Below are 15,733 nucleotides of genomic sequence, written 5' to 3'. Positions count from 1 at the left end.
GAACAAACATCTTGGCCAATTGAATATTTTCCACCTATTTCTAAGTTTCTGTATGACTATATTCTAATTGGTGGATGCTATTATATATTTGACCTCTAAATAACTGATGTGTTACCATGTATCGAAAGAAGAGGGAGGAAAATCCCTTTTCTTAACACCAGTTTTGAGGGTGAGGGGCAGACGGATGGGAAAATACTAAAATGAAGAACTCGGGTAGAGACCTACTATGAGTCTGCACTCTGCTTCCCATGTAGGCTAGAAAGACAGTGGGGATAGTATATTTATTACTGCTTTTATTAAACAGTTGCTCTGCATTACTGTGGAAGATGAACCATTTTCTCATGACTTCCTTGCCCAAATGAAATCACGTCATAAAAAAATCCTGTGTTGGGTAAAAGTATTCGCCACTGCTGAAATTGTATATTTGAAAGTTCACCTACTTCAGAAGAACCCAATCTAAGTCCTGACTTCATAAAAAGGCCTTTTGTTATTTGCTGTTCAGTAATTCAGATATTCCCAAATGCATGCCACATAAAATTTAATTACATGGCCACAGACATCTTTATATGAATCCACGAGATGTTTCCATTTATGGAAACATGGAATGCTACTATAAAATTTAAAATTAGCACCATGAGAAAGTTCAAATTTTTTTCTAAAGTCTTTAAAAATATTATGATTAGGAATGGCACCTAAAGATATAGAGGCAGGAAAACTGGGTTCCTTTTCTAGGGTCCATTAGCAACCCAGGTGGCAGTAGGAGAAACTGCCCCCAGGGATGTGGGTAGTATTAAAAATGCCAAACAGACCACTCTGGCTTTATTTACTTATCCCACTCCTTCTACCCTCTCCCAAATCTCTCACTGAAAAAACAGTCCCTGTTTAACCTACATACACAGTTAGAATACAAAGGGGAGAAGCAGTCTCTGGGTGTGACCCCATGGTAAGGTGGGGAGGTCAAGGAAACAACAGTAGATACTGCAGAGCTTATAAATTTATTACTGTGGATTGAACAAAATCAAAATAACGAGAGGTCTGTGCCTGGTTCAGTGATAGCAAAACTCTCCTGCTCAAGGGAACTTCAAGATCTAGAAGCACATTAAAAACTTGTAATGAGAATTAAGAGATGGTGTTGAACTATCCTGTTTTACTTCAAATGGGTTGAGAGACTTGGGCATGTCATCTGAATTACTTTCCTAATCTGAACAGTAGCTCGAAATACAATCTTTGAGAGTTCTTGAGACTATGTCAACCAGACTATAAACTACTTCTATATCTATCTCAGAACATTGCATCTATAATCATGGAAAGAAATCTATGTCCTTATGTTCAGATGGTACTAGGACGTCTTTTAAATTTCAAATATTTCTTCATTAGCAGTCTATTTTTCATTCCATAGTTTCTTTATCAATTTTCCCCATATTTCTAGACAAGTAATATTCATTCTCAATTGTATTATTATCAACTGCTTTCTGTAATTTTGTGCGACTTAAAGATACATTTTTTCAAGTCCCAGTTCAAGTTTTTGATCATTGATTCAAATATATCAAACAGCTATGATATACTGAAACCTAAAACTTTGCACGAAATAGCAGTTCACGCAAAATAACAATGTCACCACAATTAAACAGATACACACACACACACACACATATATGTTGTGTAAGTCATTTTAGCTATCTTTAAAAGTAAGGACATAATTTTGTCACTGACAAACATAAGGCCAATGGAATCTTCCCATTCTAATAGTGCAAAAAAAAAAAAAAGGAATGTACTGCTAAAGAGTAGAAAATGAAGATTGTCTTTGTTCATATTGTTTACCTCACAGAAAACTCCTGTCTCTCTAGAATGTCTAGCAAACATATCTTCCTGCTTACCACCCACCACTCCACCCCTGAGTTTTAACTACCCCATCTGGTATTCCTCTAGTTGTTAGTAAAATGTCCCCATTGTAACACCTGTCATCATCTATGTTAGTTCCTTCCATGTTTGTCTTCCCTCCTAAATCATGAGGACACCAGAGGCAGGATCTGTTTTATTCCTCTTTGGGTCTTGGAGGTTTAGTACACTGGCTTGCCTATAAAAGAATCTACAATAAAGATCTGCAGAATGATTGAGATACGTTATCTCTCTTGAACCAAAAAAAAAAAAAAAAAATACACCCCGTCCCACACGTCACAAAAGCACTTATATAAAACTCTGGATTAAATATAAAATGAAAAATTGGATTATTAACTACTGACACGTTTTCCCAAAAGGTAAGGTAAACCTGATATAGAAAATAGACAAATACTGAATATCAATTTCTGTTAAAATATTCTATGAAAATTTCACCCTTAAACTATGTCTTTGAAAGTTACAAACTGTCCATCAAATTAAAAGTCAAAAATTAAGCATTATATAGAGCTAACAATATAACTATAAAGCAGACCAATATATAAATAGCAAGCTATTTGTAAAATTTTAAAAAAATTGACAATTAAGTTTGTGAACTTGTTGCAATGATGTTACTAGTCTTTTTTTTGATACCAGAGGGATTATTCATTATGAATTTGTACCTACTGGACAAACAGTTAACTAAGTTTACTATTTGGAAGTGCTAAGAAGACTGTGTGAAAAAGTTAGACGACCTGAAATTTTCACCAACAATTCATGGCTCTTGCATCACAACAATACACCAGCTCACATGGCACTGTCTGTGAGGGAGTTTTTAGCCAATAAACAAATAACCGTATTGGAGCACCATCCCTACTCACCTGATCTGGTCCCCAATGACTTGTTTCTCTACTAGAAATTAAGGAAATATTGAAAGGAAGACATTTTGATGACATTCAGGACATCAAGGGTAATACGGCGACTGCTCTGATGGCCATTCCACAGAGTTCCAAAATTGCTTTGAAGGGTGGACTAGGTGCTGGCGTTGGTGCATAGCTTCCCAAGGGGAGTACTTCAAAGGTGATGGCAGTGATATTCAGCAATGAGGTAGGTAGCACTTTTTCTAGGATGAGTTCGTGAACTTCAGTGTCACACCTCATATAACTTTCCAAGTTTAAACCCTAATTCTATGCATTATTTTCTCAAATTATAGACCCAGCAACACACTTCAACATCACTGACAAAATTTTTAATTTTGTCGATTTCACGACCATACCTAAAAAGCCCAACATCCTAATGTTAACAAATTCACTTACAAAAACTCCCGGGGCTGACAGTGGGCATATTCAACTGGGGCCAGTGGGGAAAACAGAAGTGTGTCCCGGGGAAGGGACTCTCGGGGCTGCCTGACTCAGAGCTGTTTATCCTCATATTTCAAATGTATGCTGTCTTTTCAAAGATAAACATTGACAGTTTTTAGATGACTGGAGCTTGCAGCTGACAGTGTAAATAAACAAATATGAAAAAAAAAACTCCCCTAAAGCCTACCTACACGTAATATAAAGGGCTTGAAGGGGCTTCTGGATAAAGAAAGGAACTCTAACGTGTATGCTCAAGTCAGCTTGGGTTATATTGATTTAAGGTTACACGGTCATGTGTCACTTAATGATGGGGATATGTTCTGAGAAATGCATCCTCAGGCTATTTCCTCATTGTGCAAACATCATAGAGTGCCCTTACACAAACCCAGATGCTACAGACTACTGCACACCTAGGCTGTATGGCTACAAACCTGTACAGAATGTTACTGTACTGAATACTGTAGGCAATTATAACACAGGGGTATTTGTATTTCTAAATGTATTTAAACATAGCAAAGGTACCATAAAGTACAATATAAGAGATTTTAAAAACTGGTCCACCTGTTTAGAACACTTACCATGAATGGAGCACGCAGGACTGGAAGTTGCTCTGGGTGAGTCAGTGGGTAAGTGGTGAGTGAATGTAAAGGTACACTAAATTTATCAAAATGTATTTCTTTCTTCAATTATAAATTAATCTTAGCCTACTGTAAATTTTTTACTGTATAAACTATTTTTTTTAATTTTTTGACTCTTTTGTATGATAATACTTAGCTTAAACACATATTGTACTTCTGTACAAGAATCTTTTCTTCCTTTATATCCTTTTCTATAATTCTATAAGCTTCTTTTCTATTTAATTATTTTATTTTATTTTTTACTTTTTGATAAGAAATAAGACAAACACATATATTAGCCTAGACCTACACTGGGTCAGGATCATGATGTCACTGTCTCCACCTCCACATCTTGTCCCACTGGAAGGTCTTCAGATAGTAACACGCATGGAGCTGTCATCTCCTATGACAGCAATGCCTTTGTCTGGAACACTCCTGAAGGACCTGCCTGGGGCTCTTCTTCAGGAGGTGCCACTCTTCAGAAATATGTCCACAGTGGTTTGCTTGGTTTGTTTCTTTCTTTCCTCATAGTTATTATATGCAAATAATCCACCACGGACATTCCTTTAATGAAAATCTTTCAGTGTTGAGGTCTTGTTTTCAAACTTTTTAAGGAGCTTGTTGAGGTTTGCAAAACTCTGCTAAACCCCTCACTGTGAATTTTCTTGGGGGTTCTTCTTCTTTTGCTTCTCCTGCAGTTTCCTTTTTCTTATCTCTTCTTCAGCTATAAGTTCCTGATCCTGTTTAACAACTCATTAGTCAGTACCTCAGGAACCAGCACTAGGGGGTTTTCAATGTCATCCTCCTCCACCCCAGGTTCAAGTTGTTTGCCATCTCAACCACATCCTTGTTGATTTTTGCAGCCTCCTCACCCTTGACAAATCCTCTGAAGTTATGGACAAACCTCTTGAGGGTCTTCTTTTAGATGCCATTCATACACTCCTTGGAGACATCACCCCAACCACAAGCAAGAGTCGTGATGCAGTCATAGATGGTGTAATCCTTCAGGAATGGCATCAGTGTCTTCCTCAGCAATAGCCTGGGCAATGGTCATCCTCAGGTAGTGAGCCTTAAAAACTGCTAAAACTTCTTGATCCATTGGTTAGATCAAATAGGTGGTTTTTGGAGGGAGAAACACCACTTTAATATTGGGAAAAAAATCACCAATAAAAGGAGGATGTACGGGAGCATTATCAATAATAAGGAAAATCTTGAAAGCTATTTTATTCTTCAAATAATACTACTCCATTTTACTGGCTTAGCAATTTAGGATGGCATCTTGGAAGAGGAACTGGGTCATCTATGACTGTTTATCATTATTATTATTAGGAGTAGTAGTAGTAGTTCCAGGTGTACAAAACAACATGATTAGACATTTACACCCCTCCTCACAAAGTGATGACCCCACCATGTCTACTACCCCTCTGACACTGTACACAGGTATTACAATACCACTGACTATATTCCCTGTGCTGTATTTTACATCCCATGACCATATATATGTATGTATGTATGTATGCATGTATGTATGTATTTTTTTAATTACAGTTGACATTTAATATTTTATATTAGTTTCCATCCATGACTTCTTATTGCTCCTTAAGACGTGGGCAGTGTGTGCTTATTGACATGTTTGAAAGCCCTGGGATTCTCACTGCCCAAGATAACAAAAGGTTTGCATTTGGAGCTGGCAACCTTGCCCCCAAGCAAAGCTGTTACCCAGTCCTTAAACGCCTTGAAGTCTGTCATTGACCTGCCTCCGTATGGATGAAAGTCCTTTCACAAATCTGTTTTCAGAACAGAGAGGTTTCATCCATATCGAATATTTACTCTGGCAAGTAATTTTCCTCCACAATCAGCTTATCTAGAGTTTCCAAAAAGTCTTAAGCTACCTTCACCACAGCACTCACAGACTCATCACTCACTTTCACATTATGTAATAAGTAAAGATTCTTGAATTGTTTAAGCCATCCAGAACTGGCAGTAAATTCAACATCATAGTCAGGTAAGCCTTTTCTTTCAACATCGCTAACAAACTTTCTCCTTTGGCAATGATTGGCATGGTGTTGAGAAAAACGCGCTTCTGTGTCTGGTCTTCAATCCAGGTCATTAGAAATTTCTCCATGTCTGACACAGGCCCTTCTTGAATTTTTGTTGGTTTCATTGCCTTCAATGAAGTAGATCCTGTAACAACCTCCATCACTTTGTTCTTGTTCTTCCAGATCACAGCTACGGTGGAATGGGACATGCCTGACTGGCAAGCAATAACCATCACTGATTTTCCACCTTTGTCGACTTTAATCACTTTTAATTTCATTTCCAGGTCAATCACTCAATGTGGCCTCTACTGGCAACATTAGCAGTACATTTTGTATGCTTAGGGGCCAGGATGAATAAAACAAAATGAGATTAAATCAAGCAAAGAGAAAATGCTGCATGGAATGTATGAGGCTGCTGCTGGCATAACATGGCATACTGTTTCACAGCAAACTTTTTTTTTTTTTAAATAAATAGAAAGAGTACACTCTAAGTAATGATGGTAAGTATTCTATACTAAATACATAAACCAGTTACACGGTCACTTATTATCATTTTCCAGTATTAGGTACTGTACTTAATTGTATGTGCTGCGTTTATCCGACTGGCAGCACAGTGGGTTTGTTTACACTAAGCATCACCACAACACATGAGTAGTGTTTTGTGCTACAATGGCTAAGATGTCACTATGCAATAGGAATTTTTCAGCTCTATTATCATCTTATGGGACCACTGTTGTATATGCAGTCCATCGTTGACTGAAACATTGTTACGTGACATGTGACTGTATACGAAAACAAACCAGTTAATTATTTAAAAGGAAGGTAGTAACACATTTCCAGAGCCTTAAGTCATCAATAATTAGTTCAGACAGATTGTATATTATAAAGAGGCATAGATATTGACCAGTTCCAGCATCATAAAGAATAATAAAGTTACTTCAAGATGTATTTATTCATCATTCATATATGATTTTCATTTCTTCTCTCAAATGTGGCTCTACTATGGAGATGAGAATAAAAGGCAATATTCTGATTTTGGTTTCTTGAAAATGCAAAGGTTATGTATTTTGTGCTCTCTGAAATTATAAACGTTGTGGTGCTACTTGAGCAAATATGGAAACAAGACGTAATACTTGATAAAGAGATTGTGAGACTAAATGTAAGCATGGCTTTTATAAAAATTCCTCTTTACATAAACTATAGATAACTATAGATATCTGTAGATCTGATCTTTTATAGATAACTATAGAGCTGATCCTTAAATATCATTTATTGCTACGTTAGAACTGTATAGAATTTTTAAAATACTCTTCTAAGACAAAAGACAACTCTCTTAGGTGAAAAAGTTGATTAAAATTTAAAGAAAATTTTAGAAAAGAGAGAAAGAAAGGAAAGGTGAAGAAACTAGTATTTGTTACTTACGGCGTGTTAGGGAACCAGCCAGCTGTCCTACACATTTGTAGGTACGGTCCCTAGGACTCCATGATATAGGCGTTGTTAACATTACAATTTTACAAACGAGGTTACTAGGATTCAGATTATGTGACTAAGGTCACATAATCAGTATGCGGTGGAGCTAGGGTGTAAACTTTAGTCGGTTTTATTTCTACCCCTTTGCTTTTTCCAAATTGTTTCCCTAAACCATATATCTATTAAGAACTTAAAGAGTTTGTGACATATAATTATATAGATTCTCAACCAAATACAGGGAGCACATCAAAGTGAGAAAAACAATGATCTAAGAATCAGGAAAGTAACCCTAATTCTAGGCCTTCCTTTCTCCTTTACTTACTAAGCTATGATGCCCTGGGAAAAAAATAATTAAAATGGAAAGGCCTTAGGAACTTAAGATGACAAGTGGTGATGGAGTGGGATGGGGAATTCAGGCTGGTCTCTATTTTCTTCCATATATGCCATGGACTGAATGTGTTTCCCTGCCCCCCACCCCCCATATTCATATGTTGAATCTTAACACCCAATGTGATCGTGCGAGGAGGTAGGGCCTTTGGGAGATGATTAAGTCACGAGGGCAGACCCCTCATGAATGGTGTTAGTATCCTTACAAAAGAAGCCCGCAGAGAGCTCTCTCACCTCTTCTGCCATGTGAGAACACAGTGAAAAGACTGTCTAGGAACCAGGAAGTGGGTTCTCAATAGACACCCAATCTGCCAGCATCTTAATCTTTAAACTTCCCAGCTCCCAGCATTGTGACAAATAAATTTCTTTCGTTTATAACCTATCCAGTCTCTGGTATTTTGTTATAGCAGCCTGAATGGACTAACACAGTATAACTTTCAACAAATCAAATGATTCTACAACTTCATATTCTTAAAAATAACAGATTTACAAACTTATACTAAGGGTGTAACCAGAACCCAGATTTCTGAATTTTAAATCCAAAGCATGTTTTTGCCCTATTAGCTCTACTGTAATATTCTGAATCACTGCTTTATTATTTCAAGAGATATGAGACCCTCTTTCATACAAATGCGAAAAAGGTATTATATCAAAAATAAATGTAAAGGATAGAAGAATGTTTCCTATTTCTCTCAAATTATATTACATACAAAGAGGATACGTAAAAATCTTTGTGGTACAACCTGAAATCTTATTTTTAAAATTTATATGACTAAAGTAAGTTCAAATTAATATATTTTTCTTATTCAGAAAAAAGATTTAACTTTTAGATTTAAAAAGCTAAACCAACTAAACTTAAACAGCTTTGATTCTATGGGGTATAGAACGTATGATATCGAGAAAAAGAGGCAACTTTGGAAGCTCTGGTCGCTGTTAAGAAATTATAACACTACCACGTTAAAGCCAAGTGGGTTTTTACATTCTTTCCTTAAAAGAAACAAAATAAAATATAGAAAGGGAAAATGTTCCCTTCATTTCTTCAACATAAGTTCTTTTGAAATATGAAATACAGTATTTGTTTCGAGGGGAAAATAAGAAGCCAAAAAGTATGAACATTTCTTAATTAAAAAATACAATGTGTTGTTTATAAGTATTCAAGATCTTTATAAATGTTTCAAGTCTCAAGTCACCTTCTTATACCAGTTGTAGGCTTTACTAATTCAAAAGACATACGTAAGTATTTTGCAATCCTTCTGCATTCAACTACCATTATTTTTAAATTCAACACCAGGATTTATAACTAAATTATTATAGTCTTCATTTATTGGCTCTGACTTGTAACTGAACCATCATTCGTTGTTATTATTTTGAACTATGTCTCATAGAGTCAACACTTCATTTACAAGGTCTGATTTGAAAAGTATCCATTGTCAAAATCTAGAAGACAGTACATTTTTCCTAATAGTACATTTTGGGAAAATATACTCAAAAATGGTACCATGTGCAATTAAAATTTAAGAATAATTAGAGCAGGCTAGATGATTTACTAGTGTATATACAGAATCTAGAAAATCAACCAATGGATTTTAACATGGATTTGTGGCTATATAAATACAACCTAATGAAACAAAAATGAAGTTATTTTCTATATTGGGAATTATGACATTATACTTGAAGCATTACATTGACTCAAAAACCAAATAGACTTCCTATGAACTTTTAGAGAAAGTTATAACTTGATCAATAAAGATACTTAGAAACTTAGGGTAAAAAAAGGAAAATTTAAAAATGTTCACCTTCAATTTATTTCATAGGTCACTGTTTTACCATCTAATAAGATAATTAAAAACATGCAAGCAGCTGGTACTACAGCTAAACAGATTAATGTAATAGTCTGTAGTCATATGTGCTGGCAAGGGGCTCGCCTCTTTGGAGAGGAGAAGGTCAGCTGCCCTTGGGAACAAGGGGTGGGGGTGGTAGTGAGACAATATTCTTTCTACCATGTGGCCTTGTGCTACAGTCACTTAGTTAAACATCTATTGTAAACTGCTAATTGGCAAACTTCTTTCATACCCAACAAGGGGTCTCTCAGTTTTAATGGTTAGATAAGAAATAGAGAAAGCTCATACAATCTGACAGAAAACATTAAAATTGGTCTCTAAAAAACTTACTATATAATGCATAAACCAATAATATCTTCTCAATTCTTACTCATTTGCCATTTTAACACATCACCTGCAAATTAGTTTGGAGTATACGATCAAATTTTAACAAAAAGTTCCAAAGCAAGATCTAGTCTATTACCCAGGCACCATATATGATAATCATACTGGTTGGTGCCTTAGGAGTTAAGTGCAGCTGTACTCTATCTTGAATCAATGAAGCAAAACCCACAACAGACACAAATCCAAAGTAAAACCTCCTAGCCTATGAAAAACAAATCTATGAGCATTAGCCTAACGAAGCTATAGTTAGGGTCCATCGATTTTAAATTTCGTACTTTATTTGTCAAAATTCCAAAACCCATCTCTGAACTTACACTAATAGTACAACATCTTCCTTTTATCTTTACTATGTGTACAATTTTGTTATACAAAGGCAATGTAGAATATTGTATCAGAGATGGAGAATTTCGAGCCTCAGGTGAAGCTTGTTCTTAGTTCTCTCTGCTAACAGATAAAAGTCATTTTCCTGTAAGACACATTTTTAAATCTTTCTTTTGGTGTCTCTATATTAGAGCACTGTAAAAAAAAAAAAAAAAAAAAAAAAATTCTACACTACCCAAAAGTAACCGAGGATGACGAGGGTGATGGCATCAACTGGAAGACAGAAGTAGCTAATATTCATTCCAGCATTTACCATGTGACATTAGCCCATTAGCTCCTCACAAGTGTGTTTTATTATGGCCGTGTTAGAGGGAGGAAAGTGACGGGAAACCTTGTCCAAAGTCTCCAAAGTATTTGGAGTCAGGACTTGAACCGACTCACTATGTGTAGGTATTATTAACAAACAAAACAACAACAGAAAAACAGACTATACCTTTTTGAAACTGAAAATCTCAGATCACAATAATACACATAATGGAAAGATATACACTTAGGTGACTAATTCAAGACTGAATTTAAAGGTTAATAAAACCTCAGCATATGCTATAAAAGGGTGCATACACCTGTTGGAGTGTTAAATAAAGATTAAAGCCACAAAGTTGACCATTTACAGTAGGTAAGCACCAAGAATAATAATATGCCATGTCTCTGCATTTAGACTTTCAAAAGGCTTTATCTTATAAGTTTTATCTAATTCGTCTTTAAAATAGTTGTGAGAAGGAAGCAGTTTAGACTTTATAATGTCCATTTTACAGATGACACACTAAAGCCTATCATTATCCCGGATACAAGTATATAAGCGACAGCATGTTCATACTAGGCTGCCAGCCAGAACTGTCTCACTATGCAGGAAGGTCAGGATTTCTGAAGCAGTTTAAATAATACAAAGGCAGAATTGTTAGGATGGTTGGAATATTCACGTTTTACCAAAAACCTATTTCTAGTTAGTTTAAAAGAGCTATGATGGAAAGAGAAAAATATTTTTTATTTTCAAAAGTTAATTTACTGATAATTCTGTTGTCATTTTAGTGTGATTCTGCAACAATTCCTAGATTTTATCAGTTAACCTTAATATGAAAATATACCCCAGAGCTATGCTTCTATGAATTCTGCATTTAACCCAAGTGTCAAATTCACAGTAAGCTCATTATATTGTAAGAGATATTGCCTACTGAGTAGAAAAATATTCATTTCACACCTTAAATACTATAATACTATTTAATAACAGCACTGGCCTGCCAACTATTAAAAGCTTGTTTTTATATACTGTTCTACCTGAGCTTTTTATCTTGCCTTTTTAATCACAACAATAAATTAATATCCTAACATTACAACACTGACAGGCATTGATTAAAAATATATTTGTTAACAACATTAGTATTTATTGTGCAAAGTTGCATTAGTAGTTCATTTTCAAAATACAATTATCATTCAATAATACTAAGATATATCAATCTTAAAACTATTCAAGAAGAAAATAAACTACAAGATAATACTGTGAATTCACATTAAAACATTTCTCTAAACTTTATATTATATCCATTATTTACCATAATTAGCTAAACTACAAATGTAATTGTAAAATATAATTCACCAACAAAATTTATACACATAATAGATTTTCCTTCCTTTGAAATACATCTTTATTATCTTTTTGTCTTGGTTATTTATTGTATTTATATCTAATAATGATATTACCACCAAAGATTTCACATAAATTACATATTAATATTCCTCAGTTACATGCCAAATCATGAATATTTACTTAACTATCTTTTATATTCGCCTTTTTTTGGTGTGATCAGCTGTAACATGTTCAGATGTAGGATTCTACCTATTATTTAACATGTCAAATTCCAAGTTTATATCATGCTTCAGCACTAAAAGAAGGATTTGGAGAATTCCAACCTTTATCAGGTACAGTGAAAATATAAGGGCAACATATAAGCTTTACTGCTGTGATAATACCTCTAGAACACCATGGGAAGGAACATAAGCCTTTTGTAGTATCTGTGACACTTGAACGACTGATTATTTATACAGACCCCAACTGGTATAAAATAAAGATGTCAAGTGTTTCAATTACCATCTCATTTCTAGAATTCATAAACAAACTGTAAAAACTTTCACATTTAACACATTCTTATTAAATGCTTCCTGTATATGAGGCCTTACTCTAGATGTTAAAAAGCTTGCCTGGGATCTGAACAAACAAATGACACAGTTCCAATTAGGGATACGAATATGTATTCAAATAAAAATATAAAGATTCTGAGCATAAATTCCATGTTTATTATAAAAGGAGTGACAGCTTAATATTCAAATGAGTTTCCAAATGTACAGTGGTTCTTGCATATATTTTCTAGTGTTATTACACAAGTATCAGAACTAGTTAACCATAAGGACACTGTACTCCACTCAAGTATTTCTTCAGGAATCTGCATCGCTATCTATAATGCCAAAATGTATTATTGAATCTGTACTTTTTTTTCCCCTAAAAGAAAACCTAGTTCTTACATCATTTTGGTTCAGCTTATACTTTTTCAAATATTACTGGAAATACTTTAATCTTTCTTCTTCCTAGGTTTCTCTGTTATGAAGGTACAAATTCTATAAACACTTATTCAAGCAAATTCAAGTTATAAGGAGAATATTAACAAAAGACTAGATAAGATACATGTTTTCTTAACTAATGTGGCCTCTTTTAAAAATCACTAATTGAGACGTAACTGCCCTGTTCGCTGAAGAGCCAAATGGGATATTAACAAACAGCACTTAATGTAACCACAGATTACATTTTATACTCTCTTAGATGCTCATAAACAGTATTCTTCATTTTAGCAGGAAACTTAAACAAAAGGAAGCCTTTAGTACTATAGCAAATATACTAGAAAAACAAACACAAAAATGGATTTTAATGAAGCTGAATACTACATGTACATTCATTCTAATTATCCTACTATAGGTTAACAACAGATATTTACAAAAAGTCCATTTATTCAAGAACTTAGAATGTTATTTTCCATTACTCAATAAGTCTGCAGAGCAATTGTGTATCACAATAATTTTTACATTTGACATGTTTTTAAAGTACAGTTTGCAGCTCCTTACTACTCTAAAATTAGAATCCTGTAAGATTAGGTATTTTGTACATTATTCTATAATATTATTTATCTTTGTATTCATCACCTACCTATAGGAATTAAAAGTCCCATCAGAATCTAAAGTAGAACTTGTTCTTCTTCCATTTTTATTTGAATCTCCTGGAAAAAAAATTTAAAAACACTGAAATAATGGAGATTATAAAACTGAATATTTCAGTTGAAAAGCTACAGTGTGACAGCTCTAAGCAGTATATTGAGTCAAAAAACAAATACCCCCTTTTACCTCTCCAAAATGTCTTTTGCAATCAGAGCCCGTTAGGCCAAAAATGTATTTTGACGCTAAAATATAGCCCAGCACCCCTGCTCCTAATTTGGATAGGAATACTACCGAAGTAATTGCTAACAGGAACAAATGAAGTACAGTACAGACATTTTCTTGTTACGAATCACAGATAAATCAAAATTTATAAATCATTTAATTATACACTAATGTTTATAAACAAAGGGCAACTTTTTGTTAATGACCAAGTCACCCATCTTGACCACTGGTACAGTCAAAGGAAGCAGGCAGAGAGCAGACCTATAATGCTTTCCAGAACTCTGTTCTCCACTATCTAGGAATCTGTTAAGCAGAGAGGTAAAAGAGAAAGCAGACTTGGGAGGTAGAGATGAAGAATGCATTCTAGTGAGCTTTGAATACACTTTAATATTCTTTCTAAACCTTTAGGTTTTAACTTTGGTCAACAGTTCAACAGTTTAAAACAAATGAAAAAAATAACATCAAAAGGTATTTCTGCCGCAGTAGGAAATACCAAATATTAAAAACACATTTACATTCAAGAAACTGGCATATTCATAAAAATCAGATTTAGAACAAATTCATACCTATCAGTTTAAAGATTATAGAATCCAAATAAACTTGCTAAAGAAGTTAAAAAATGCTTACCAATGTCACAATATAAAATACATATTCTTATTGACAGAAATTTAATTTTAATAGTTTAAATTTTAAAATATATACTTCAAAGTATAGTTTTTATGAAACCATAGTATACTACTATAAAACATATCATTTATTCTTAGAAACAAATTTAAAAAACTAGAATCTGATTACATTTTACATTCCTAATTCCTGTAATGTACTTGCAAACATCAGGCTATATTCATTTTTATGAAATTTAAAGTTCAATAATTGGGTGATATATCCAATTTTAATTTATACTTTTAATCCTCTTTGAACAAACTGAGGTGACATTGGAGATCATCACAGTGGTCCTGGTTAAGTCAAATAGTAATTAAAGAGCTTTCACTTTAAAGACGAGATTATTTTTAATTATTGAGTGTAGTACTTAAGGTACCATACTTATATAATTATGCTACTCATTAAATGGTTATTGAAAGCTGAAATGTAATTTTAATGACAGCTACCTATTTTTCTTTGCACATTTTATAGTTGACAGATTAGTCAAGAATGTTAGTTCTCTTCAAAATCTTTGCAGCTGCACCTAAGTATTTAGAAGGATGAGAACTGGGTTGAGATCACTTACTGAACTTTAAACTCTATGCTTTTTTCAAAATGCACTTTCAGTTTTGTTAAATTAAACAAAAAACCTAAAACGGATTACAGAATTTGAAAATGTTGACAATTATTATAGAAGAAAATAATCCCCAAACACTTAAATGTTTAAAATCAATCTAGCTGGGTATGTTTTGTTAATTCTTTGAAAATATGGGTACCATAAGATTACTCTCTCAACATACTTCATTTTCTTTTTAAAAAATTAATGGTATTATATAAATTTTAAAAATTAAGGAAAATTAGACTCTGTCTTGATAAATGAAAATTTCCTACAACACATGTTATTTAACAGCTTGCAGACATTTCCTGTGAAACACTCCATAATCAGCACAGAATAAGTACTATATCATATATTAAAAATATGAACCTTCTTTCCCTTCAAAACTAAAGAGTATGATTTTATGTATTTAACCATAAAATCTCATCAATGGACTATTTCTTGCTTTCTGCTGATATTTATCAGATCAGATATAAAATCCTTCAAATAATTTAGAGACTTAGTTTTTTTAAACACTAGGTTTTGTCATCTTAATATATTACAAAAGTGTTCTTCATTTTATACCTGTTTTGAAATGCATATATCACATTAAATGTAATCTTCAAAGGATGGTAAAAAAGAAAAAAAAGCAGTTTTTCTTTCTCAAAAACATACCAAATAAGGTGTACAACTATTTTTCTAAACAATATTTGAGAAA

The 15,733-nt window shown here is 33.7% G+C and overlaps 1 protein-coding gene across 8 annotated transcripts in view; it reads right to left on the bottom strand.

Moving 5' to 3' along the window:
- Positions 1-15,733, bottom strand: part of TBC1D5 (TBC1 domain family member 5) — a 510,030-nt gene that overhangs the window by 234,695 nt on the left and 259,602 nt on the right. For 6 of the 8 annotated variants that reach the window (XM_033133071.1, XM_033133070.1, XM_033133068.1 and 3 more), the window contains one exon: positions 13,549-13,618. The exons of the other annotated variants lie outside the window; for them this stretch is intronic. In XM_033133071.1, the coding sequence (XP_032988962.1) occupies positions 13,549-13,618 (70 nt within the window). The remainder of the gene's footprint in view (positions 1-13,548; positions 13,619-15,733) is intronic. 8 annotated transcript variants of the gene reach the window in all.

This window comes from Rhinolophus ferrumequinum, chromosome 17 (genome assembly GCF_004115265.2).
Source record: "Rhinolophus ferrumequinum isolate MPI-CBG mRhiFer1 chromosome 17, mRhiFer1_v1.p, whole genome shotgun sequence".
In the NCBI taxonomy this organism is placed as follows: Eukaryota; Metazoa; Chordata; class Mammalia; order Chiroptera; family Rhinolophidae; genus Rhinolophus; species Rhinolophus ferrumequinum.
Note: the sequence above shows the minus strand (reverse complement) of the source record. Positions and strands in the feature narration are given on the sequence as shown.